The sequence below is a fragment of the Mirounga angustirostris genome, unplaced genomic scaffold, assembly GCF_029215605.1.
Source record: "Mirounga angustirostris isolate CCGP_5_RB_7025 unplaced genomic scaffold, mMirAng1.0.hap1 SCAF_8, whole genome shotgun sequence".
NCBI lineage: Eukaryota > Metazoa > Chordata > Mammalia > Carnivora > Phocidae > Mirounga > Mirounga angustirostris.
The window spans coordinates 125,764,560-125,789,817 of NW_026991716.1; the positions used below are offsets into that span (position 1 = coordinate 125,764,560).

At 36.5% G+C, this 25,258-nt stretch overlaps 1 protein-coding gene across 4 annotated transcripts in view; it reads right to left on the reverse strand.

The window, feature by feature from the left end:
• The window catches only part of EPM2A (EPM2A glucan phosphatase, laforin), a 94,456-nt gene that overhangs the window by 37,916 nt on the left and 31,282 nt on the right, over positions 1–25,258 (reverse strand). For all 4 annotated transcript variants that reach the window (XM_064598190.1, XM_064598187.1, XM_064598189.1 and 1 more), the window contains one exon: positions 24,523–24,697. In XM_064598190.1, the coding sequence (XP_064454260.1) occupies positions 24,523–24,697 (175 nt within the window). The remainder of the gene's footprint in view (positions 1–24,522; positions 24,698–25,258) is intronic.

A 25,258-nucleotide genomic window follows, 5' to 3' on the forward strand; every position in this document is an offset into this window, starting at 1 on the left:
CAATTTTAAAGGCAGCATTGTGCTTTATCCAGAAGGGGTTTTCTCTAACTCAGCAGTGTAATTATTGAAAAGATTTCATTAGGATGAGGTAAATAAAACTGCTATTAACTTCCTTAATTCATAAAATGTTAAAAACCATAGTCTCTTCCTTTATTAAAAAAATTAAGATTTTGTAAGCAAAGCCTCATTTTAAATATAGAGAGATTTTAACAGGAATTCAAGATCTTACTTTACTCAAAGCTACTTAAAGAAAATAAGTGGAAAAATCACAGATAAGTAAAGGTAAGTTAATTGGATTAATACCTTCATAGTAATACATATTTTCTCTCTATCATGGTACTAGCTTCTGAAGGAGAGACACAACGTCATGTTTAACTTTGCTTCCCTAGTATTTAGCTTCTGGCAAAACAAGGCACTAAAAAATAGCTGAATGCATGAATGGAACAAAAACAGACCAAAGTCACCTGATTACCATACGAAAAACAAGATGTAGAAAATGTTTTAAGTATGTGTTTAGGGGCACCTGGGTGGCTCAGTCGGTTAAGCATCTGACTTGATTTCGGCTCAGGTCATGATCTCAGGGTTGTGAGAATGAGCCCTGTGTTGGGCTCCAACACTGGGTGTGGAGCCTGCTTAAGATTCTCTCTCTCCTTGCCCTCCAGCCCTCCCCCGACTAAAAATAATAAACAAACAAATAAATAAATAAAGATGGACTTTGATCCCCTGTTGTGTGTGGCCAGTAGCAAGAAGAAAAATGAACAGGAGGATGTTAGATAGAAAACCGAGGAAGGGTAAGAGACAAACAGGGAAAGAGAGGCACAGCAGAAGAGACAAGACAGTGGAAGGCAAAGTGGGTGGGGAACAGGAGAGCAGCAGACTGGAAATACAGAAGATGGAAGAGAAATAGAAAAGGAGGCAGAGAATAAGGGCAAAATCTGATAGACAAAGGTAGGTGCGTATGTAAAGTTTTATAAATGCCATCCCTCAATCTGCAGTTCACCTGGGACTGAATTTCAGCTTAAACTTCTCCTTACTCATCTTTGAAATGTGAACGAGCTGGCTAATTACTTTTTTTAAATTTTATTTTATTTTATTATGTTATGTTAGTCACCATACATTACATCATTACTTTTTGATGTAGTGTTCCATGATTCATTGTTTGCATATAACACCCAGTGCTCCATGCAGTGCATGCCCTCCTCAATACCCATCACCAGGCTAACCCATCTCCCCACCCCCCTCCCCTCTAAAACCCTGTTTGATTCCCAGAGTCCATAGTCTTTCATGGTTCATCTCCCCCTCCGATTTCCTCCCTTCATTCTTCCCTTCCTTCTCCTAATGTCCTCCATGCTATTCCTTATGTTCCGTGAAACCATATGATAATTGTCTTTCTCTGCTTGACTTATTTCACTCAGCATAATCCCCTCCAGCTCCATCCATGTCGATGCAAATGGTGGGTATTCATCCTTTCTGATGGCTGAGTAATATTCCATTGTATATGGACTTTACAGTTTTGAAGGTTTCTTTTCTTTCTTTCTTAATTTCTCCCATAGTGACAGTGACCAGGACATAAACATTCCTCAGGTGCTTAAAATTCAGGCCAGGGAGTGATCATTCCCTCAGCTCTATCCTGGGAATGTTGACTCAACTAAACGTAAGGGAATCTTCTGTGATAGAAATAAACGCCATATAACATCATTATTAAGTGGAAAATGTTTTAACAGTACAGAACACGATACAGGGTACATGGTAAAGAATCAAAATGACACTTCTAAATTCAGCTTTTTAGGTTTGTTTGTTTTCAAGTAGGGGATAATGTTAAACAAGCTCATAAAAAAAGGTATTTTAAAATTTGCTGTTCTGATGTCCAAATCTATTTCTATAATCAATTAACCACACGTATGTCCAACTTTTGTGATACCATTTTTATTGACTCTGCCCTGACTCAATTAACAACATCTGATTTGAATATCCCAAATTAAAGAACAGCTCTCAAAACCCCAGCAACTGTAAATAGTGATGATTCTGGCTGAGGACCATTGATCAATCCATTGCTGATCTCCCTGAAAATGCTTCTTTTTCTTTCACTGCATCCCTGGGCTTTGTTTTCTTTGAAAAGACCTGAAGTAATAAAAACTCACCACCATGGCTGTAAGCAGTGAGGCACATGAGAAGCTCTATGCCCAAAGCTCTGGTAACACCAGAAACAACAGGTTATTCAGAGTGAACATTCAAGGGACAGAGCATGCTTCAGAAGGAAATGGGATTGAAAAAATTATCCACGTTACCACCTGCTATCCCAGAAAAATGGAATGAAAAGTAGCCGTTACCCTCTCCCCTCCAAAAAAAGTCTATATTCCTTCTTCCTTCCCACTGTCTTCTCTGGCCTTCCTTCTTTTTTCTTCTTTTCTAATTTTTCTAGGATATAACTAAACATACAAGTAGCTTTACAGATGCAGATATAATTCACTTTGCACAACAAAATGGCTCCTCACATGTGTGAACCTATTATTTTTATAACAACTTGACCACCCTTATTATTGATTTGTCATTTTTGAGTTAAGTTTCACTCCTGATTGATCATTAATTTTGGCTTTAGGTTTCTCTTCCCTCCTAAAACTAGACCCCCCCCCCCCAAAAAAAGATCTGGAAATAAGCTCTTAAATCCTTGGGGAGGTTACCATTTAAATAAATTTTCTGGTGACTGCCTATTGAATGCAAATATGTCCCTTTGAGCTCTGGGACTTTATATACTCAGCTCCCATAAAACTGAGCATGAGGAATCAGACCTCAACAAAGTTGGAGTAGCAGTAGAAAAACAATGTGACATAGTTTATACTGGAAGATCCTCTCATAAAATGCCTCCCTCTAAAACCAATACGCCTATTCATAACAGCAAACGCAATAAACATTCTGAGGAAAGGGTGTAGCTATGGAAATGCCAGCAACAAACTTTAGAAGATTAATAATTGCCAGAGAAAAACAAAAGAGGCCAAACAAAGGAATCTTATGGAAGAAAGGGGTGTAGGGACAGGATCTGCAATCTAAGAAAAGAGGAAGCAAGACAAGCAACTGGCACAATACTTCAGGATTATAAGGTGGGAAAGGATAAGCAAGTGAGTTAAACTACAAGGCGAAGAGCTGAATAAATATCACTTTTCAAAAACTGTCATGAAGGTGCTGAGAGAAAGGAAAAGGCTCCAGGTTCTTATAATTAATTTAACTTATCTAGACTTATATGGACTTTATAAACTTTAAATTTTGATTAGCAATGGGTGACTCAGTTGGTTAAGCATCTGACTCTTGTTTTCAGCTCAGGTCGTGATCTCGGGGTCACGGGGCTGAGCCCCAAGTTGGGCTCTGTGCTGAGTGAGGAGCCTGCTTGAGATTCTCTCTCCCTCTCTCTCCCTGTGCCCCTCCCCCCTTGCTTGCATGCTCGCTCTCTCTCTCTAAAATAAATAAATAGATAAAAGATTTCAGAAAAATAAAATAAAATTTGATTAGCGAAAATAAGTGGGCTTTTTTTGGTCATTTGTTTGCATTCAGAAATATGTTTTGATCAGAAGTTGACCATAAAATGCTGTGGGACAAGAAAATGGAGGCCCTGTCTAATGAGGAGAAAACAGGCACCTGGAGGAGATTCTGGGAGTGAGTCAGCTGCTATGCAACTTTGGTTTCCACTATGCTTCTCCCTAACATGAAAGGGTGCGGTGTAAGGTTCCTGTTCTCTCATACTCAGAAGTAGCCAAGGCTTAGAAAGCGTTACGATGGTCTTACTTGCTCCATGCAATCCTTGTGAAGAGCCTTTACAAGTACACATTGTGTGTGTGTATGTGTGTGTGTTTTGATATGCTCTGTATTTTTTCAGAGTAATGTTTACACATGCTAATGTTTATGTTTATTGCTATTGATTCATTTATCAAAAACAATAAATCTATATGACATGCAAAGAAAAACTTTAAAAGACAGGAAAAGAAGGATGAGGGAGGCATTTTATAATTTTTCAAAGTGTGAAAATAAAGACCTCATTTTTCAAAAAGTCTGTGCACAGAAAAGTCATGATAGAGTCTCTACGATATGAAAATACCAACAGCAAAATTGATTCTCATATATAGTAACATACATATTTTGACTACTATTTCTTAATTGATCCCTCCTCCATGGGTTTGATAACCCTTCTATTCTGTTCGGTGAAGATGAGGCTGTGATCTGAGAAACTAGTCCGTTATGGTCATAATCAATGATTGACAATGGGATCTAAATATTTCAACCCTCTGAAAACAAGACACAGTTCCCTCATGTATTCACTGATTCTAATATAAATACATTCACTGGTCTTCCTAAAGTGGACCTTCCATAATGGCTAACATAACCAATTTAATTCTAGCTCGGAAAAACATGGAATATAACCCCCAACCTGCCAAGACTCCATTTTAATGTGTTACTTACACTCCTTTCTGATCCAGCTAGAGTCACGCAGATTACCATAGAAAAAGCCTATCTACCTCAGCTTGTCAAAAATATTCCGTCTGTCTTCTGTATTCATTTATTATGAGAGAATAACTCTTCCTTGGTTGTCATGGCCACTACAATATTGGAATTGGGAGAGTCTTGTAAAAATTAAAATTCATGAGTCAGTACATTTACATTCCATTAGTTACCTGGTGTATATATCTCATTCAAAGCCAAATTCTTCTCTCTTGTCATTGTCATCCAATGACCTTGCTTCTTATTTTACTAAGAAAAAAGAAGCAATGAAAAATTGAACTTCCACATGTTCTCACTATCACACTGACCTACCTGCACCCATGCCCAAATACTCTGCCTTCTTCCCATGACCATGGATGAACTGTTTATTCTGAATTCAGTTCATTCCTTGCTTACACAAAGACTTTGTGCCTACAGCTCTCCTTTTTCTTAATCATTAATTTTTCTCAAACATCTATGGGATACTCTTTAACATTAAAACATTCTGCAGGAGCTCCCATCTAATAAATTACCCTTCCCAGGGGCACCTGGGTGGCTCAGTTGGTTAAGCATCTGACTCTTGATTTTAGCTCATGTCATGATCTCAGGATTGTGAGATCAAGCCCAGCATCAGGCTCTGCGCTCAGCACGGAGTCTGCTTGTCCTTCTCCCTCTGCTCCTCCCCCTGCTCGCTCTCTCCCTCTCTCTCTCTCAAATAAATAAATAAAATCTTAAAAAAAATAAAATAAGCTACCCTCCTATACCCTATATATTCTCATTTCTCTGCTCTCTTTGGTAGTAAAAAATCCATATTTTTAGAGTAAAGTTTTCACATTTTACCTACATAATGACTTGGGAATCCAATTTGCTTAATTTATATGATGGGATATTCCCTCTTTCTTACTATGATTCCTACCATTCAAACACAAGCTGAGATCTGATAATCAAGTTTCTTCCTTCGATCAAGCTTCTCTCTCATTGGGCAGTGCCCAAGACATTTTAATCATAATTTAAATAACAATGCTGTTGATAATATTCAAGGCAGCAAAGAATTCAGCTACTTTTTTTATACTTGTATGATTCCACAACAACACACCAACAAGAGCTTATTTCTGCACAAAGATATATTTTAAGTGACTCCTAAGAAACAAAAATAAAGGCGTATGTTTGCATTGGTCATACTACCATTAGAATGCTATTATCTCTCACTAATATTTTTGATACAATGTTGACAATAAATCATTCCAATATAAGTATATATGTAATATAAAATGTCTATTTTATTTGACATATTTAAATATGCTTCATATAAAATATATTTTAATCATAAGCAAAAGAGGACATCCATGAATTAATTTGAACTTATAAAAATATGAACAACTTTATTTATATAGGAAAAAGGAATTCTTTAAGCAATCTCACACATTCAGTTAATACTCAATAAAAATCTTTGCCTGATCAGGAAGGAGGATTATGCTGTTTTCTTCTCTTAATAGGATGAACAATTACAATCTTGGCTTCAATGTTTAGAAAAATCTCAAATCATCCAATCAGATGTAAATGCCAATTGAAATTAGATTCTTCCTGTAACCAATAATGTCTTGATTATGAACTACAGAAGTAGGACAATGTGATTGGTCCTACTACACACCAAATTTTGTGGCTATTCTTTATTTACTCCAAAAGAGATTTCTTGTCAAAATTTGATTACAAATATAAGCAATATAAAAATATTACTATATAAGTATATACATACTAATGATTATTTGTATACAGGCTATAAAATATGTGTATTTCTAAATATAGCTTCCGGAGTTGAACTGAATGTACATCCTGGGCTAAAAAATGAGAGAAAATGGGCCACCTGGGTGGCTCAGTCATTTAGCGTCTGCCTTCGGCTCAGGTCATGATCCCGGGGTCCTAGAATCCAGCCCCGCATTGGGCTCCCTGCTCAGCAGGAAGCCTGCTTCTCCCTCTCCCTCCGCTTCTTCCTCTCCCTCTGCTTGGGTCCCCTCTCTCGCTGTGTCTCTCTCTGTCAAATAAATAAATAAAATCTTTAAAAAATAAATAAAAAATAAAAAAATAATAAAAAATGAGAGAAAGTACCATCTAGAGCAGCACTATGTTGCAGGCATTTGGCCCCTGGATCTGAAACCAGAGAAGCTTATATGGAATGTAGTCATTGTTAGGCCAATGTAACATATTGGCAAAATGTTGCAGAAGCCTTAGTTTTTTTAATTATTTTTAATCTTTGTTTATTTGCAGACTTACCTTTAACAGTCATCTAGTTCAACCAGCTCACTTTGCAAATCAGGAAACTGAAATCCACAATTGTTATAGGATTGCCCTAAGGTTACCCAGCAATGAATGAAAGAGCTGGGCTGGTACCCAAGTTCCTCACTCTCTCTTCAAAGTAATTAATTTCATTCATTTTAGAAAATGTGCTAGATACAACAGCATTTTTAAAGGTGCAAAACTATTGTTCTACAGTGTTTAAAATAATTTTGAGTTTTGAAAATTATGGTATATCTTTTCTTTATAAGCCATAGGAGCTACAAAGTAAAAATATGTTTTCATAATACATATTCTGAACTATAATTTTTTAAAAGCATATAAAGTGATTTTCATAAAGTCTAATTTATGTCTCGTGAAATGTGTTTGACAATAAGACTTTTCAAGACACAGAAATTACAATCTCTTTCCACTAAAGCTTCATTAAATCAGTTATCTGTGTCTTTAATGCAAACATTCATTCTTTTGCATTAAAAAAAAATCTATCGAAAAGGGAGATATAGCTTGGTACCAAGTATAGCCTGAATGTGGCTGATTTTTAAAATCTTATTCTAGCACAGTAGAACCTTAATCTGAATCAGAAGAATAGAATACAAGCTAAATGTGAGAAATAATGAATGAATTTAACATTTATTGAGCTACTATTTACCAAGTTTTATGTTAGACAAATTGGTTCCACATATTTAATGTGACACTCTCACCAAATCCCTTTTAAAAAAGAATCTAAAGAGATTTTATGAAAAATTAAACACATAAAGCCACAAGAAAGAAGAGAACAGGAGAAAAAATGACAGGATCAAAATTCTGGAAGCTGCAAACAATTGATTACTGAACAATTTAGCAGGTCAGAAAAAACTAAATCCTATAGCCAAGAGTGGAATAAGCTAAGAACAGACTGAAATTACAATACAGAATCCCCAACAGGCTCAGACATTGGATACGTATCGCCAGGCATTCTGGATGCAGCTGAAAGGAATAAGGAAAACTGGTTGCAAGTTGTTAAAGAAGCAGCCGAACCCTTAGATTCATTTTCCAACTTTCCTCAGCTGAAAAACTTTCCCTCCCCAGTCCTGAATAATACTGGAAGTTTGTTCTATGGGGAAAGTTAAACAAGTCTCTCATAATTAAATGAAGAGCTCCTAAAAAAAATAAATAAATAAAAACTAAACAGCAGTGATAGAAAATAAAATGGATTGAAAAAACTATGTTATAAGAGAAAAAAAAAAAAACAGACAAAGATATCCAAAATATAAATGACTCAGGCCAGGGTTCCAATATCTGAATGATAGGAGTTCCAAAAAGAAAGGAAAAGAAATCATCCAAGAAAAAACTCAAGAAATTTACTTTCAAAGAAGTACCTGAGTTTGCAGAATTAAAAAGCCTAGTCACTGACAGCTCAGCAAAATAGATAAAAATAGGCCTACATCAAGACATACCATCATGAAATTTCATAATATTGGAAATGAAAAGATTCTATAGGCTTCTCAGGGGTGGGAGGGAGGCAATTCAAACATAAAGGATCAAGAACCATAATGACTTGAACTTCTCAATAGCAACCCTGAAAGCTATACATTCTTCAAAGGAAATGTAGACATCTGTGAAGAGTTAGGGGTGTTAAATAGCCTTTACACAGGCATACAAATAAACATGTAAAATAATGATTTCATCAAAATTACTGTATAACTATATTGGGAAGATTGAACAATAGAAGGTAGAAGGGATGTCACTAAGGTTTTTGTAGGGGGAAGTGAAAAAAAAAAGAGCTAAATCTTCATATTTTGTGGTGTGAGATCAATAGGTAATACCTAAAACTAAAACCAAGAAGTAGAAATACAATGACATTATTTATCATTTACCTGAAGGCAATTAGCATATAATCAGCTTAAAGATGTGAAAATGGTTGCCTGTGTAAAGACCAAATTGAGGGAGATGTAGGGATGTAGGCAGACTTCTTCTTTTCATAATAAACCTTGTAGATCTACCAAATTTGTTAAATATGTGTACAACTTGGCTAAATTTTAAAACCAAAATGTACCACATAAACCCCCTAAACACAGTTTTGTTACATAATGGGTGTGGATTTCTATAAAAGAATATCCCTAGTGGTTATCAGTGTATCTCTCTGGATCTGAATATTAAGAGGTACCAGAAGGTTCTCTTCTGGATGACGTGTTCTTTAGGTTGCCCTATGTTCTGGTGTGCCCAGAACAGTCCTATTTTAATGTGTTGTGCAGGCTAATTATTAAAATTACCTCTTTTTACTCTCAAATTATCCCAATTGGACAAAATTATTTGGTCAGCTGAATATTACTCTCACACCTCCATACATTTGCACTTGCTATTGTCCTTACTTGACTTCCCTCCCCTAAATGTCCTCCTTTACATTTCCATTCAAGTTTAATTCATAAAGATTTCCTTGAACTACAGACTTCTCCTATCCCTCATTACACCACATATGCAACTGCAGTGTAACAAGCTTCTCACCATTTTGCAGCTACTTAAGTTTTCATACGAACATGAGTTTATAAGAGCAGGGATCATTGGCTCTCCAGCTTTGACTGTCAAGCACTGAACATAGGACCTACACAGAGTAACCCACACAATTCTCACTGAGTGAATTTGCCACATTATATAAAATTTAATTTTTAGATATTTGTATTCTTGAAAGTCTTGTCATTATGAAGGAGAGTGACAACTCAGCTCTGATAAGATTTATCCTAACCATTAGAAAAAAGTGCAGGCATAATTCCACTTCCATATTCAAACTAAAGTATGATAATATGAGATTACAAAATTACTAGGTGAGTTTGAAGATCTCTACTATTACATATGTTCAAACATATAACACATCATGTGTGTCTATTTCAACAGCTACAATAAATTCACAAATTATTTTAGCATTATAGTCAGATGAATATAGCAAGCAAATAATTAGAGGTCTTCAAGTTAATGAAATATATGAATGTCTTTACAACTCTTTTCTTATAAACTGAACTCATATTTTTATCTTGTCCAGGTTCACGTGAGGATGAATTGTGGCTGGAATTAATTCATAAGGGGAGTTGAACTAAAATGACTGAAGATACATAAAATCGTCGTTTTTTAAATTCTAAGTTACTATCATTATTGGACTAATCACACATATTCTCAAGGTTTTATGCCCATAAGAATCATAGGGAGACATTGGGGAAAAAAGATTCCTAGGACTCAGTGGGACCCACAAATCTGTATTTTTAAAAATCATGAGGTAGGTTCAGGATGGCAGTGTAAGAAGACCCTGAGCTCACCTCCTCCTACAGACACATCAAATCTACAGCTACATATACAACAACTTTCTCTGAAAAAGACCTGAAAACTAGCTGAGCAGCTCTTCTACAACAAAGGATAAAAAAGCCAAACTGATATGGGTAAGAGAGGCAGAGACACAGTCTTGCAGGAACCACACCCCTGCACAGCAACCCACAAGCAGATGGGATTTCACAAATACCTAGCACATCCCTGAGAAGTGATGGGTTCAAGCCCCACCTCAGTTACCCCAACTCTTGGGATCTGCACTAGAGAGAGGAGTCTGACAAACATCCAGCTTTGAAACCAAGGGTTACATCCAGGAGACCCAAAGGGGTGTTGGAAAATGAAATTCTTAAAGTGGTCATGCATAGACTCACTCACCCTGAGCCCCTAGTGCAAAAGCTCAGGTTGAAACAAATCTAGAACATATGTGAAGGAGATTCATTGGCTAATCTTAAAGCAGCTGCCAAAGGGGCAGTGGTCTATTAGAACTCTCTCTGGGGACAGAGGTGCTAGCAGGCATCATTCGTGCATTTTCCTTCAACCTCGATAGTCCTGGCCCTGGCAGGCACAATTTTTGTACTCCTTCTCTACCTCCCTAGCACCACTTGCTGGACCCTGTGACCCTGCCCCACTAAACCCGGTTGGCAGGCTTGCCCTGGCCCAGTGCTCCCGCACAACTCTGCCCTGCTAAACCTGGCAGGTGGGTAACCCCAACACAGTGCTCCCCCACAGTCCTGCCAAAGCCAGCAAGTATGTCCAGACCACACAGAGGACTCTCTGAATGCCTGGAACTCATGGCCAGCAGGGCTTATGCTTCTGGGCCCCACAGAGATGAAACCTCAGAGAGATAGTTCTTGGCAGGCTACCACCTACAGGTAACTATACAGACAGCATACTGAAACACACCACCAGTCTTCCTGTGACCATTCCTTCAAGACTGAAAAAGGTATCTGTTTCACCTAATACATAAAAATGAAACAGAGTCAGGGCTCCTAGGTGGCTCAGTCCGTTAAGTGGACAACTCTTGATTTCAGCTCAGGTCATGATCTCAGGGTCTGGGATCAAGCCTGCATTGGGCTCTGTGCTCAGCGTGGAGTCTGTCTGAGATTCTCTTTTTCTCCCTCCCCCTCAGCCTCTCCCCCTGCTCACACATACACACTCTCTCTCTAAAATAAATAAATAAAATCTTTTTAAAAAATGAAGCAGAGTTAAGCAAACTGAAGAAACAGAGGAGAATGTTCCAAACAAAAGAACAAGATAAAATCCCAGGAAAAAACCTTACTGAAACAAAGGTAAGTAAAGTACCTGATAAAGAGGTCATAAAGATGATCACCAGTCTTGGAAGAAGAATGGATGAACACAGAGAACTTCAAGTAAGTGATGGAAAACAGAAGAAAGTACAAAACAAAAGTCATAGAGCTGCAGAATACAATAACTGAAATGAAAAATACAATAGAGTGGTTCAACAACAAACTAGATGAAGTAGAAGGAAGGACCACTGACATGGAAAACAGGGCTGTGGGACTTACCCAAAGACAGCAGCAAAAAGAAAAAAGAATTTGAAAAGGTGAAGACAGCTTATGGTACCTATAGGAAAACATCAAGTGGAACAGTATTCTTTTTATAGTAGTCCCAGAAGGAAAAGAAAGGGACAGAATACCTATCTGAAGAAATAATGGCTGAAAACTTCCTTAACCTGGGGAAGGAAACAAAAATCCAGATCCAGGAAGTCCAGAAATATCCAACTAAGAGGAACACAAAGAGATCCATACCAAGACATATTATAATTAAAATGTTAATTAACTTTAATCAAATAAAAGTTAAAGACAAAAAGAGAATCTTAAAAGCAGCAAGAGAAAAATAACTTGTTACATACAAGGGAAACCACACACACACACACACACACAACTATCAGCAGATTTTTCAACAGAAACCTGCAAGGCAGTAGAAAGTGGCATGATATATTTAAAGTGCTAAAAGCAAAAAACTTCCAACCAAGAATACTCTACCTGGCAAGATTATCATTCAGAATTTTTAAAAAAGATAAAAAGTTTCCCAGACAAGCAAAAACTAAACCAGCCTTATAAGAAATGTTAAAGGGACTTCTTTAGGCTTAAAATAAAGGATACTAATTAGTAGTAAGAAAACATCTGAAGGCAAAAATCTGACTATTAAAAATAAATACAGAGTAAAAGAAGTGGACTAATCACTTAAAAAGCTAGCATAAAGTTAAAAAGACAAAGTCAGGAAAAGTAATGAAAAATTAGTTAAGGGACATACAAAATAAAAAGATGTCAAGTGTGACATCAAAAACATAAAACAGAGGGGGTAGGAAAATGTAGAGTTTTAGAATGCATTCAAACTTACCTGGCTATCAACTTAGACTGGTATAGATAACAGATAGATTGATATATGTAAGCCTCATTGTAGCCACAAAGCAAAAACCAATAGCAAATACACAAAAGACAATAAGAAGGGAATCTAAACATAACACTATGGAAAGTCATCAAACCACAAGGGAGGAGAGCAAGAAAAGAAGAAAGGAATAGAAAGAAACTATAAAACAGCCAGAAAATTATTAACAAAGACAACAAGTACATACCTATCTATAATTACTTAAAAATAAATTCTCTAACAAAAAGACACAGAGTAGCTGAATGGATTAAAAAAAAAAACCAAGACCCATCTATTTGTTGCCTACGAGTGACTCGCCTCAGATATAAGGACACACACATACTGAAACTGAAAGGATAGAAAAAGATATTTCATCTTTTCCATTTCATGCAAATGGAAACCCAAAGAAACCTGGGATAGCTCTGCTTATAGCAGACAAATAAACCTTAGAACAAAGAACAAAATTAAAGACAAGGATGGGCATTACATAAAGATAAAGGGATAAATCTGGCAAGAATATATAACATTTATAAATACATATACACTTAACATAGGAGCACCTATATATGTAAAGGCCACCCTCAAGAAACAAGAAAAACCTCAAATAATCAAACATTACACCTAAATAACTTAGGAAAAGAGGGAAAAAAATGAAGCCCCAATTATAGAAGGAAGGAAATAATGCTCAGAACAAAAATCAATGAAATAAAGCCTAAAAAGACAACAGAAAAAAATAAACTAAGAACTGGTTCTTTGAAAAAAATTTTTTTAATTGATAAACTTTTAGCTAGACTCAGTTTAAAAAAGAGAGAGAAGGCTCAAATAAATAACATCTGAAATGAAAGAGGGGAAGTTACAACTGATAGCAAAGAAATACCAAAAAATATCATAAAGGACTATTATGAAAAATTAAATGCCAACAAATTGAACAACCTAGAAAAAATGGGTAAATTCCTAGAAACAGAATCTTAAGACTGAATCATGAAGAAATAGAAAATCTGAATAGATTGATTACTAGCAAGGAGATTGAATCAGTAATCAAAAACCTCCCAACAAATTCCAGGACCAGAGGCTTCACCAATGAATTCTACCAAACATTCAAAGAAGTTTTTTGGTTTTTTTTTAAGATTTTATTTATTTATTTGAGAGAGGCAGAGCACAAGCAGGGTGGAAGGGGCAGAGGGAGAGGGAGAAGTAGACTCCCCACGGAGCAGGAAGTCCAATGTGGGGCTCAATCCCAGGACCCCAGGATCATGACCTGAGCAGAAGGCAGATGCTTAACTGACTGACTGAGCCACCCAGGCGCCCCACAAAGAAGTTTCAATATCTATCCTTCTCAAACTCTTCTAAAAAATTGAATATGAAGGAATGCTTCCAAAAGCATTTTACAAGGCCAGCATTATCTTAGTACCAAAACCAAACAAGAACACCGCAAAAAAAGAGAATTACAGGCCAACATCTCTGATGAACACAGACACAAAAAATCCTCAATAAAATATTAGCAGCCCAGGGGTGCCTGGGTGGCTCAGTTGGTTAAGCATCTGCCCTCAGCTCAGGTCATGATCCTAGAGTGCTGGGATCGAGCCCCACATCTTGCTCCCCGCTGGGTGGGGAGTCTGCTTCTCCCTCCGCCCCTCACCCCACTTGTTGCTCTCTCTCTCGCACGCTCTCACTCTTGCTCTCTCTCAAATAAAAATAAAATATATATATATTAGCAGCCCAAATTCAACAATACAGTAAAAAGATCATATACCATGATCAAGTGGGATTTGTTTTGGGCTTGAAAGGATGGCTCAGTATCTGCAAATCAGTCAAACATTATTTATACCACATTAACAAAAAATAAAAATCATATGATCATCTCAATAGATATTTGAGAAGAATTTGACTAAATTCAACATCCATTTATGATAAAAACTCTCAACAAAGTGGATATAAAGGGAATGTACATATTAATATTGTACATCTTAAAGGCCATATATGACACACTTACACCTAACATTATACTCAACAGTGAAAAGCTAAAAGCTTTTTCTCTAAGATCAAGAACAGGACAAGGATTTCCAACTCTTGCCACTTTTATTCAACAGAGTATTGAAAATCCTAGCCAGGACAATTAGGCAAGAAAAAGAAATAAAAAGCATCCAAATTGGAAAGGAAAAAGTAAAACTGTCACTATTTGCAAACAACATGATTTTATAGAGAGAAAACTCTAAAGACTACACACACACACACACACACACACAACCCTGTTAGGACTGATTAACAAATTCAGTAAACTTGCAGGATACAAAATCAACATACTAATATCTGTTGGTTTTATACACTAACAACAAACTATCCAAAAGAGAAGTCAAGAAAACAATCCCATTTACAGTTGCATCAAAAAGAATAAAATACCTAGGAAGAAGCTTAATCAAGAAGGTAAAAGACCTGCACACTAAAAACCTATAAGACACTGATGAAAGAAATTGAAGAATACACAAATAAATGGAAAAATATTCTGTGCTCATGGATTTAAAAATTAATTATTAAAATGTCCATATTATCCAAAGGAATCTATAAATTCAATGAAATCTCTTCAAAATCCCAAAGGCATTTTTCACAAAAATAGAACAATCCTAAAATTTCTATGGAACCACAAAAGAGCCCAAATAGCCAAAGCAATCTTGAGAAAGAAGAACAAAGCAAAATTACACTCCTTGATTTCAAACTATATTACAAAGCTATAGTAACCAAAATAGTATGGTATTGGCATAAAGACAGATACATAGATCAATAGGACAAAACAGAAAGTCCAGAAATAAACTTTTGCATGTATGGCCAATTAATTTATGACAAAGGAGTGAAGAATATACAATGGGGATAGGAGAGTCTCTTCAATAAATGATACTAGGAGAACTGGACTGACTTATGCAAAAGAATGAAACTGGACCACAATCTACATCATACACAAAAATTAACTCAAAATGGATTAAAGACTTGAATGTAAGACCTGAAACCATAAAATTCCTACAAGAAAAGACAGGCAATAAGCTCCTTGTCATTGCTATTGGCAAAATTTTTTTTGGATCCGACTCCAAGGTAATGTCAACAAAAGCAAAAATAAACAAATGTGCTTACATCAAACTAAAAACCTCTGCACAACAGAGGAAACCATCAGCAAAATAAAAGGGCAACTTACTGAATGGAAGAAGATATCTGCAAATCATATATCTGACAAGGAGTTAATATCCAAAATATATACAGAACTCATACAATCTAATTAAAAAATGGGCAGAGGATCTGAATAAACATTTCTCCAAAGAAGACATATAAATGACCAACAGGTACATGAAAAGATGCTCAACATCACTAACACCAGGGAAATGTAAATCAAAATCTCAACAAGATATCATGCCAACATCTGTCAGAATGGTTGCTATCAAAAAGACAAGAAATAACAAGTGTTGGTGAGGATATAGAGAAAAGGGAACCCTCATCACTGTTGGTGGGAATGCAAATTTGTGTAGCCACGGTGGAAAACAGTATGGAAATTACTCACAAAATTAAAAATAGAACCACCATATGATCCAGCAATTCCACTTCTGGTTATTTATCTAAAGAAAAATGAAAACACTAATTCAAGAACATATATGCATCTCTATGTTCATTGCAGTATTATTCACAATAGCCAAGATATGGAAACAACCAGTGTCTGTTTGATGGATGGATGAATAAAGATGTAATATCACACACACACACACACACAATGGAACACTATTCAGCCTTTAAAAAAATCAAATCTTCATTTGCAATAACATGGATAGAACTTGAGAATATGCTGAGTGAAATAAGTAAGACAGAGAAAAAGACAAACACCATATGATTTCACTTATATGTGGAATCTAAAAAACAAAACAAACAAAACACAACACAACTGATAGATGAAGAGAACAGATTGATGGTTGCCAGATAGGAGGGGGTTGAGAGGTGGGGTATTTGGGGAGAAAAGGGTTAAAGGGTGCAAACTTATAGTCATAAAATACATAAATCATAGGGATGTAATATACAGCATGGGGACTATAGTCAATAATACCATATGTATATTATGTAACTTTATATAGTAACAAGGGAAACTAGACTTATTGTGGTGATCATTTCACAGTGTATACCAATATTGAATCATTGTTATATACCTGAAAGTAATATAATGTTATATGTCAATTATACCTCAATTTAAAAATTTTTAAAAATCACACAACCCAACTGATGAGACTGAACTGTGAGAAACCTTGGAAGTTAATAGGACACCTTAAAAGTAAACATATGGCTCCAGGACCACTATAAACAATGTTATTTATTACCAAGTTCCCAGTTATCTATGTTATAGAGATAAATAATGGAACAAAGGATACTACTAAGTCCAAAACTGATAAATCTGAGATTTTATCCCATTATAAATATATCCCATTCACACAGGTATGCATTTCTATGTTATATAGATATTATACCTCAGGTATAAACATATGTTTATTATATGTTGTATGTATTACTTAGATATTATATATTTTCATACATATTATATATCATTTCAACCTATTATTATCCTTCTCAGGTATAAATATATGTATTTGTGTGGGTGTGTAATATCTATATTTGTATTATATATATAATATAAAAAGGCATGACTAAACTCATCATCCATTTATGATAACTCTCAACAAATGGGTATTATATACACACATATATATATACATACAAAAAGACATATATATAATATATACATGTACACATATAGAGATACACAAAGATATATATATCTATATATATATACACAATACACCTGAGAAGGATAATAACAGGTTAAATTATCTGAGAATCCAGTAGAATAGAGACTTAGATGCAAAACTAAGTTGCTTTAAAGAAAATTTTTTAATTTAACCTTTTTTGTATGACTGTGAATGAACTATGAGTACATGATTCATACTCACCCTACATACAGCTATGATACTATATATGAACCTGAAGAAATACCGTCACTAAAAATTGAAACCTACATGGGGAGCGAAGGCTCTCAGAGTGAGAGGTGTGCCCCACACAGGTCCTCCTCGTCTTTCGATTCAGGATGGGGTAGCAGTAGTGCCCAGGCTGACTGTCTGCTTCTGTTCTCCCCAGGGAGACATGTTCTGCCCCCATGGCAACACTGTTAGAGGTACAGAAGCTAGTAAATGCAGAGGACACTCATGCTCACAGAATTTAATAATCAACCTCCTCTTTTCAATAATAAATGTGTCATTCTCAATGGAGAAAGACTGAGAGCTTTTCCCCTAAGGTCAGGAACATGGCAGGGATATCCACCATCACCACTGCTGTTCAACATAGTACTGGAAGTCCTAGTCTCAGCAATCAGACAACAAAAAGAAACAAAAGGCATCCGAATCAGCAAAGTCAAACTCTCACTCTTTGCAGATAATATGATACTTTATGTGGAAAACTTGAAAGACTCCACCCCAAAACTTCTAGAACTCATACAGGAATTCAGTAAAGTGGCAGGATATAAAATCAATGCACAGAAATCAGGTGCATTTCTATACACCAACAAGACAGAAGAAAGAGAAATTAACGAGTTGATCCCATTTACAACTGCACCCAAAACCATAAGATACCTAGGAACAATTCTAACCAAAGAGGCAAAGAATCTGTACTCAGAAAACTATAAAATTCTCATGAAAGAAATTGAGGAAGAAACAAAGAAATGGAAAAACATTCCATGTTCATGGATTGGAAGAACAAAGATTGTGAAAATGTCTATGCTACCTAGAGCAATCTACACATTCAGTGCAATCCCTATCAAAACACCATCTACTTTTTTCACAGAGTTGGGACAAATAATCCTAAAATTTATATGGAACCAGGAAAGACCCCAAATAGCCAGAGGAATGTTGAAAAAGAAAAGCAAAGTGGTGGCATCACAATTACAGACTTCAAACTCTATTACAAAGCTGTAATCATCAAGACAGTATGGTACTGGTACAAAAACAGACACATAGATCAAAGGAACAGAATAGAGAGCCCAGAAATGGACCCTCAACTCTATGGTCAACTAATCTTCGACAAAGCAGTAAAGAATGTCCAATGGAAAAAAGACAGTCTCTTCAACAAATGGTGTTGGGAAGATTGGACAGCCACATGCAGAAGAATGAAACTGGACCATTTCCTTACACCACACACAAAAATAGACTCAAAATGGATGAAAGACCTAAATGTGAGACAGGAATCCATCAAAATCCTTGAGGAGAACATAGACAGCAACCTCTTCAACCTCAGCCACAGCAACTTCTTTGACCTCAGCTGCAGCAACTTCTTCGACCTCAGCTGCAGCAACTTCTTAGAAACATCGCCAAAGGCAAGGGAAGCAAGGGCAAAAATGAACTATTGGGACTTCATCAAGATAAAAAGCTTTTGCACAGCAAAGGAAACAGTCAACAAAACCAAAAGACAATCGACAGAATGGGAGAAGATATTTGCAAATGACATATCAGATAAAGGGCTAGTATCCAAAATCTATAAAGAATTTATCAAACTCAACACCAAAGAACAAGCAATCCAATCAAGAAATGGGCACAAGACATGAACAGACATTTCTGCAAAGAATACATCCAAATGGCCAACAGACACATGAAAAAGTGCTCACCATCGCTCAGCATCAGGGAAATCCAAATCAAAACTTCCATGAGATACCACCTCACACCAGTCAGAATGGCTAAAATTAACAAGTCAGGAAACGACAGATGTTGGTGAGGATGCAGAAAAAGGGGAACCCTCCTACACTGATGGTGGGAATGCAAGCTGGTGTAGCCACTCTGGAAAACAGTATGGAGGTTCCTCAAAAAGTTGAAAATAGAGCTACCCTATGACCCAGCAATTGCACTACTGGGTATTTACCTCAAAGATACAAATGTAGTGATCCAAAGGGGTAGGTGCACCCCAATGTTTATAGCAGCAATGTCCACAACAGCCAAACTATGGAAAGAGCCAAGATGTCCATCAACAAATGAATGGATAAAGAAGATGTGGTCTATATATACAATGGAATATTATACAGCTATCAAAAAAATGAAACCTTGGGGCACCTGGGTGGCTCAGTCGTTAAGCGTCTGCCTTCGGCTCAGGTCATGATCCCGGGGTCCTGGGATCAAGCCCTGTGTCAGGTTCCCTGCTCATTGGGAGCCTGCTTCTCCCTCTCCCACTCCCCCTGCTTGCGTTCCCTCTCTCACTGTGTCTCTCTCTGTCAAATAAATAAATAAAATCTTTTAAAAAAATTAAATCTTGCCATTTACAATGACATGGTTGGAACTAGAGGGTATTATGGTAAGTGAAATAAGTCGATCAGAGAAAGACTATTATCATATGATCTCACTGATATGAGGAATTTGAGAAACAAGACAGAGGATCATAGGGGAAGGGAGGGAAAAATGAAACAAGACAAAACCAGAGAGGGAGACAAACCGTAAGAGACTCTTAATCTCAGGAAACAACTGAGGGTTGCTGGAGGGGAGGGGGGTGGAAGGGATGGGGTGGCTGGGTGATGGACCTTTGGGAGGGTATGTGCTATGGTGAGCGCTGTGAATTGTGTAAGACTGATGAATCACAGACCTGTACCTCTGAAACAAATAATACATTATATGTTAATAATAATAATAATAATAATAATAATAATAATAAATGTGAACAACTGAGAATTTCCATATTTAAAACAAACAACAATAAAGAGAAAGGTCAAAATGAGTAGAGAACAATTGATTCTGGAGGAAACAAGATAGTTGCGGTAAGAGAGGAGGACTTCAAAATCATTCTCATTAGTATTATAAGAAAGACTCGAAAATATATCCATTTACAAACTAGAATAAGCTAATATGCAAAAAGGGAATAACAAAATAAGTAAGAATCCATGAAACATAAGGATGCAATTATCAAAATTAAGGGAAAAAATTAGTTGAGTTGGAAGAAAAAAAAACGAAGTCTCCCAATATGTAAAGCAATAAAACCCAGAGGTGAAAATATCTTTTTTTAAAGTCAAGAATAAGATACAAACCCACAAAAAGATGGAAAAATATTCCATGCTCATGGATCAGAAGAATAAACATTGTGAAAATGTCTATGCTACCCAGAGCAATCTATACCTTCAATGCCATCCCGATCAAAATTCCAATGACATTTTTCAAAGTGCTGGAACAAACAATCCAAAAATTTGTATGGAATCAGAAAAGACCCTGAATCACCAAGGAAATGTTGAAAAAGAAAAACAAAGCTGGGGGCATCACGTTGCCTGATTTCAAGCTATGTTACAAAGCAGTGATCACCAAGACAGCATGGTACTGGCACAAAAACAGACATATAGACCAATGGAACAGAATAGAGAGCCCAGATATGGACCCTCAACTCTATGGTCAAATAATCTTCAACAAAGCAGGAAAAAACATGCAATGGAAAAAAGACAGTCTCTTCAATAAGTGGCGCTGGGAAAATTGGACAGCCACACGCAGAAGAATGAAACTAGACCATTCTCTAACACCATACACAAAGATAAACTCAAAATGGATGAAAGACCTCAATGCGAGACAGAAATCCATCAAAATCCTAGAGAAGAACATAGGCAATAACCTCTCTGACATCAGCCACAGCAACTTCTTTCAAGATACATCTCCAAAGGCTAGTGAAACAAAAGCAAAAATGAACTTTTGGGACTTCATCAAGATAAAAAGCTTCTGCACAGCAAAGGAAACAGTCAACAAAACAAAGAGGCAACCCACATAATAGAAGATATTTGCAAATGACACTACAGATAAAGGGCTGGTATCCAAGATCTATAAAGAACTTCTCAAACTCAACACTCAAAAAACAAATAATCAAGTCAAAAAATGGGCAGAAGACATGAACGGACACTTCTCTGAAGAAGACATACAAATGGCTAACAGACACATGAAAAAATGTTCATCATCATTAGCCATCCGGGAAATTCAAATTAAAACCACACTGAGATACCACCTTACACCAGTTAGAATGGCAACAATGGACAGGGAAAGAAACAACAAATGTTGGAGAGGTTGTGGAGAAAGGGGAACCCTCTTACACTGTTGGTGGGAATGCAAGTTGGTACAGCCATTTTGGAAAACAGTGTGGAGGTGCCTCAAAAAATTAAAAATAGAGCTATCCTATGACCAGCAATTGCACTACTGGGTATTTACCCCAAAGACACAGATGTAGTAAAAAGAAGGGCCATATGCACCCCAATGTTCATAACATCAATGTCCATAATAGCCAAACTGTGGAAAGAGCTGAGATGCCCTTCAACAGATGAATGGATAAAGAAGATGTGGTCCATATATACAATGGACTATTACTCAGCCATCAGAAAGGATGAATACCCAACTTTCACATCAACATGGATGGGACTGGAGTAGATTATACTAAGTGAAATAAGTCAAGCAGAGAAAGTCCATTATCATATGGTTTCACTTATTTGTGGAACATAAGGAATAGCATGGAGGACATTAGAAGAAGGAAGGGAAAAATGAAGGGGGGAATCGAAGGGAGAATGAACCATGAGAGACTATGGACTCTGAGAAACAAACTGAGGGTTTTAGAGGGGAGGGGGGTGGGGGGATTGGTTAGCCCAGTGATGGGTATTAAGGAGGGCACGTACTGCATGGAGCACTGGGTGTTATATGAAAACAATGAATCGTGGATCACCACATCAAAAACTAATGATGTAATGTATGGTGACTAACATAACATAATAAAATTAAATTTAAAAAAAAAAGATATAAATCCACGAGGTCCAATATCCATCTAAGGAGGATCTTTAACAACAGAACAAAGAACAAAGGAGGAGAAATAATCAAATGTAGAAGAAAATCCCTAGAGCCTAAAACACGACTCTTCAGCAATTGTGGTTCAGCAAAAATGAAAAATAATTCAGGAACACGACCTCACTAAAGGTCAGTACATCTCAATGGGTGCCTCTTTTCAATTCTTTTCTCTGGATCCTCTTCTCTTTGATCTCTAAATTGTATGTACATGAGGGCTTGTTATTTTCACTTCTTTGTCTCTGCTATATTTCACTCATTCACTAAATGATCTCATCTAAACTTATCATTTTGAGGGGTGTGTGGGTGGCTCAGTCGGCTAAACATCTGACCCTTAATTTCAGCTCAGGTCATGATTTCAGGGTCATGATATTGAGCCCCCCGTCAGGCTCCACACTGAGAGTCTGCTTGAGGATTCTTTCTCTCTCCCTCTGCCCTTCACCCCACTCGTGCTCTCTCTCTTTCTAAAAACATAAATAAATCTTTAAAAATAAATAAATAATGAACTCATTACTTTGAATTTTATCTATACATTGATAACCCAAATTTTATCTGTCCATTCACAATCTCTCCACAAAACTCTAGACATCAAATTGATTCCTTTCTGCAATCTAACCTACATTTCAAATACATTATGTCTACAATAGAGTTATCATCTCGATCCATACTCCAAACTGCTCATCTCCTTGTCTTCCCCATCTCAATAAACAGGACACCATTAATCTAGTTGCTCAGGCTATAGAATCACAGGTCATGCTTAACACCTCTCTTGCTCATGTTCTGCCTCCAATCCATCAGCAAGGTCAACATCTAGCATGGATTTCCAAGAATGGTATGTCCAAGAAGAACATGAATTCCCTAACACTATGATGAAGTTTCATCCTCTCTCCTACCATTCACTACCCTGTTTGTACTAAATACATCTCGCATTCAAAGCAATGCAGTTTTTAAGAGCATGAGAATGCCTCTCTTTGTCTATGGCACAAACACTGCATGTTCTACAGTAAATAATATTTACATGGTATTTTAAATGTTGAATATGGGTTTCCATTTCCAAATTATCAAACTATAAAAGACTTAATTTGCTAAATTAATTGTAAATTCTGTAAACCTTGAAAATGTGAAAGTAATGCAAAACAGGAGTTAACAGGTGGAAGTAGATGTGGAGGAAAATACAAGGACAATAAATCTCTGACTTACCCAGTAGGAAATCAAGAAGCACTGTCAAAAACTATCAAGAAATGGAATTTTTATGAAGTTAAATAACAAAAGAATTTTTTAAATGAGCTGGCAGGAAGTGGGAGTGGGGAAAGAAGACAAGTGTAAGTGAACTTGACATCCTTCATGCTACAGATGGGAAACAATAACTATTTTTAAATTGATACATTAACAAATAAAGTGCATGAATATTATTTAAGACTTGGAATTAAACTCCAGAAAAACTAACCATAAAATCATTGGAAATAATTACTTCCGATGAGTGGTAATGAAGGAGAGTGTATCGAACCTTCCTTTTCAGTTAGCATCCTCTTCAGTGTTTGAATTTTTATTATGGCACATATTGCTGGCATAATAATTAAATAAATAAATATATTAATAACAGAGCAAATGATCACACCTAATCTAGTTTTACGTCTACATTTTCACACATTTATCTGAATAAAAGTTTATAAAGAGACACCAGTTTTTGTTTCAGTGTTGGTTGGTAAAATAAAAGATAAATGCTGATCTGAGAACCACTATGAAAGTACAAAGACTAGCTAAGTACAATCTGGTCAAAATATGTTGATGCCAGAGTATGTAATTTTTTTTTTTTAAAGATTTTATTTATTTATTTGAGAGAGAGAGAATGAGAGACAGAGAGCATGAGGGGGAGGAGGGTCAGAGGGAGAAGCAGACTCCCTGCCGAGCAGGGAACCCGATGCGGGACTCGATCCCGGGACTCCAGGATCATGACCTGAGCCGAAGGCAGTCGCTTAACCAACTGAGCCACCCAGGCGCCCCAGAGTATGTAATTAATAAAAGAACTCTATACAAAGGATCCTTCACATCTAGAACCAGAAAAGTTCACACAGTGATTCACTGTAATTTTTCTCCTTAAAGTACTGCAGGCCTATATGCCCCTCCAAAGGGAGATGTTGCTGTTTTGGACACAGTAAACATGTCCATTGTCCTAATACTACCTCTCGTCCTATCTCTATGCTTATAAACATGGCACTATTTTTACCTTGAGTAATGCATGGCTTGGTGGCCTGCAATATTAAAATAGAAGTCCGTGGTATGCTTCATCTCATTGGTGTGCCCAGTTGACTCAATCCAGTGTCCTATTGGGAGACAATAAACACCATCCACCAAGTTGTTTTCATTATAAGCATAGCAACGGTCATGGTGAGGTCCATTGCCTGGAACGAGAAGAAATGACAAACAGAGCAATTAAATCAATGTTTTGCTTAAGCAGCCACAGAGTAGCTGATGCGAAATTAATAGGAAGAAGAAAATAAATATAAAGCTGCTTAATCCACACATTTCAGTATGAACAAAAATAGACTAGAGGGGAAAAACAGAAAAAATTTGTAATTACATATGAATTTCATAGAGTTCTGTGCTCCCTTGGAATACATGCATATTTGCAAAAGCATATTAACTCTCAGAGTTTAATGGTACCTCTCAGTGCCCTAACTACCCATTGTGAGTCATTTTGCAGCCTTTTTATCTTTCTGGTATGCAAATTCATAACTAAAATCAGTAACAAAAAAGAATCAGTAATAAAGTGTTTTAGTATCTGCTCAGACAAATGAATTTTTAAAATAAATACATTAATAAATAATGAAACAAATGATCACATCCAACCTAGTCTGCATGTAAATCAGTGGTTAGTACTATTTTCAGATGGGAAATTATCACAGAGATCAGCTACGTTGCCCAAGGTCACAAAACCAGCAAGTGCCAAGCTAGTGGCAAAC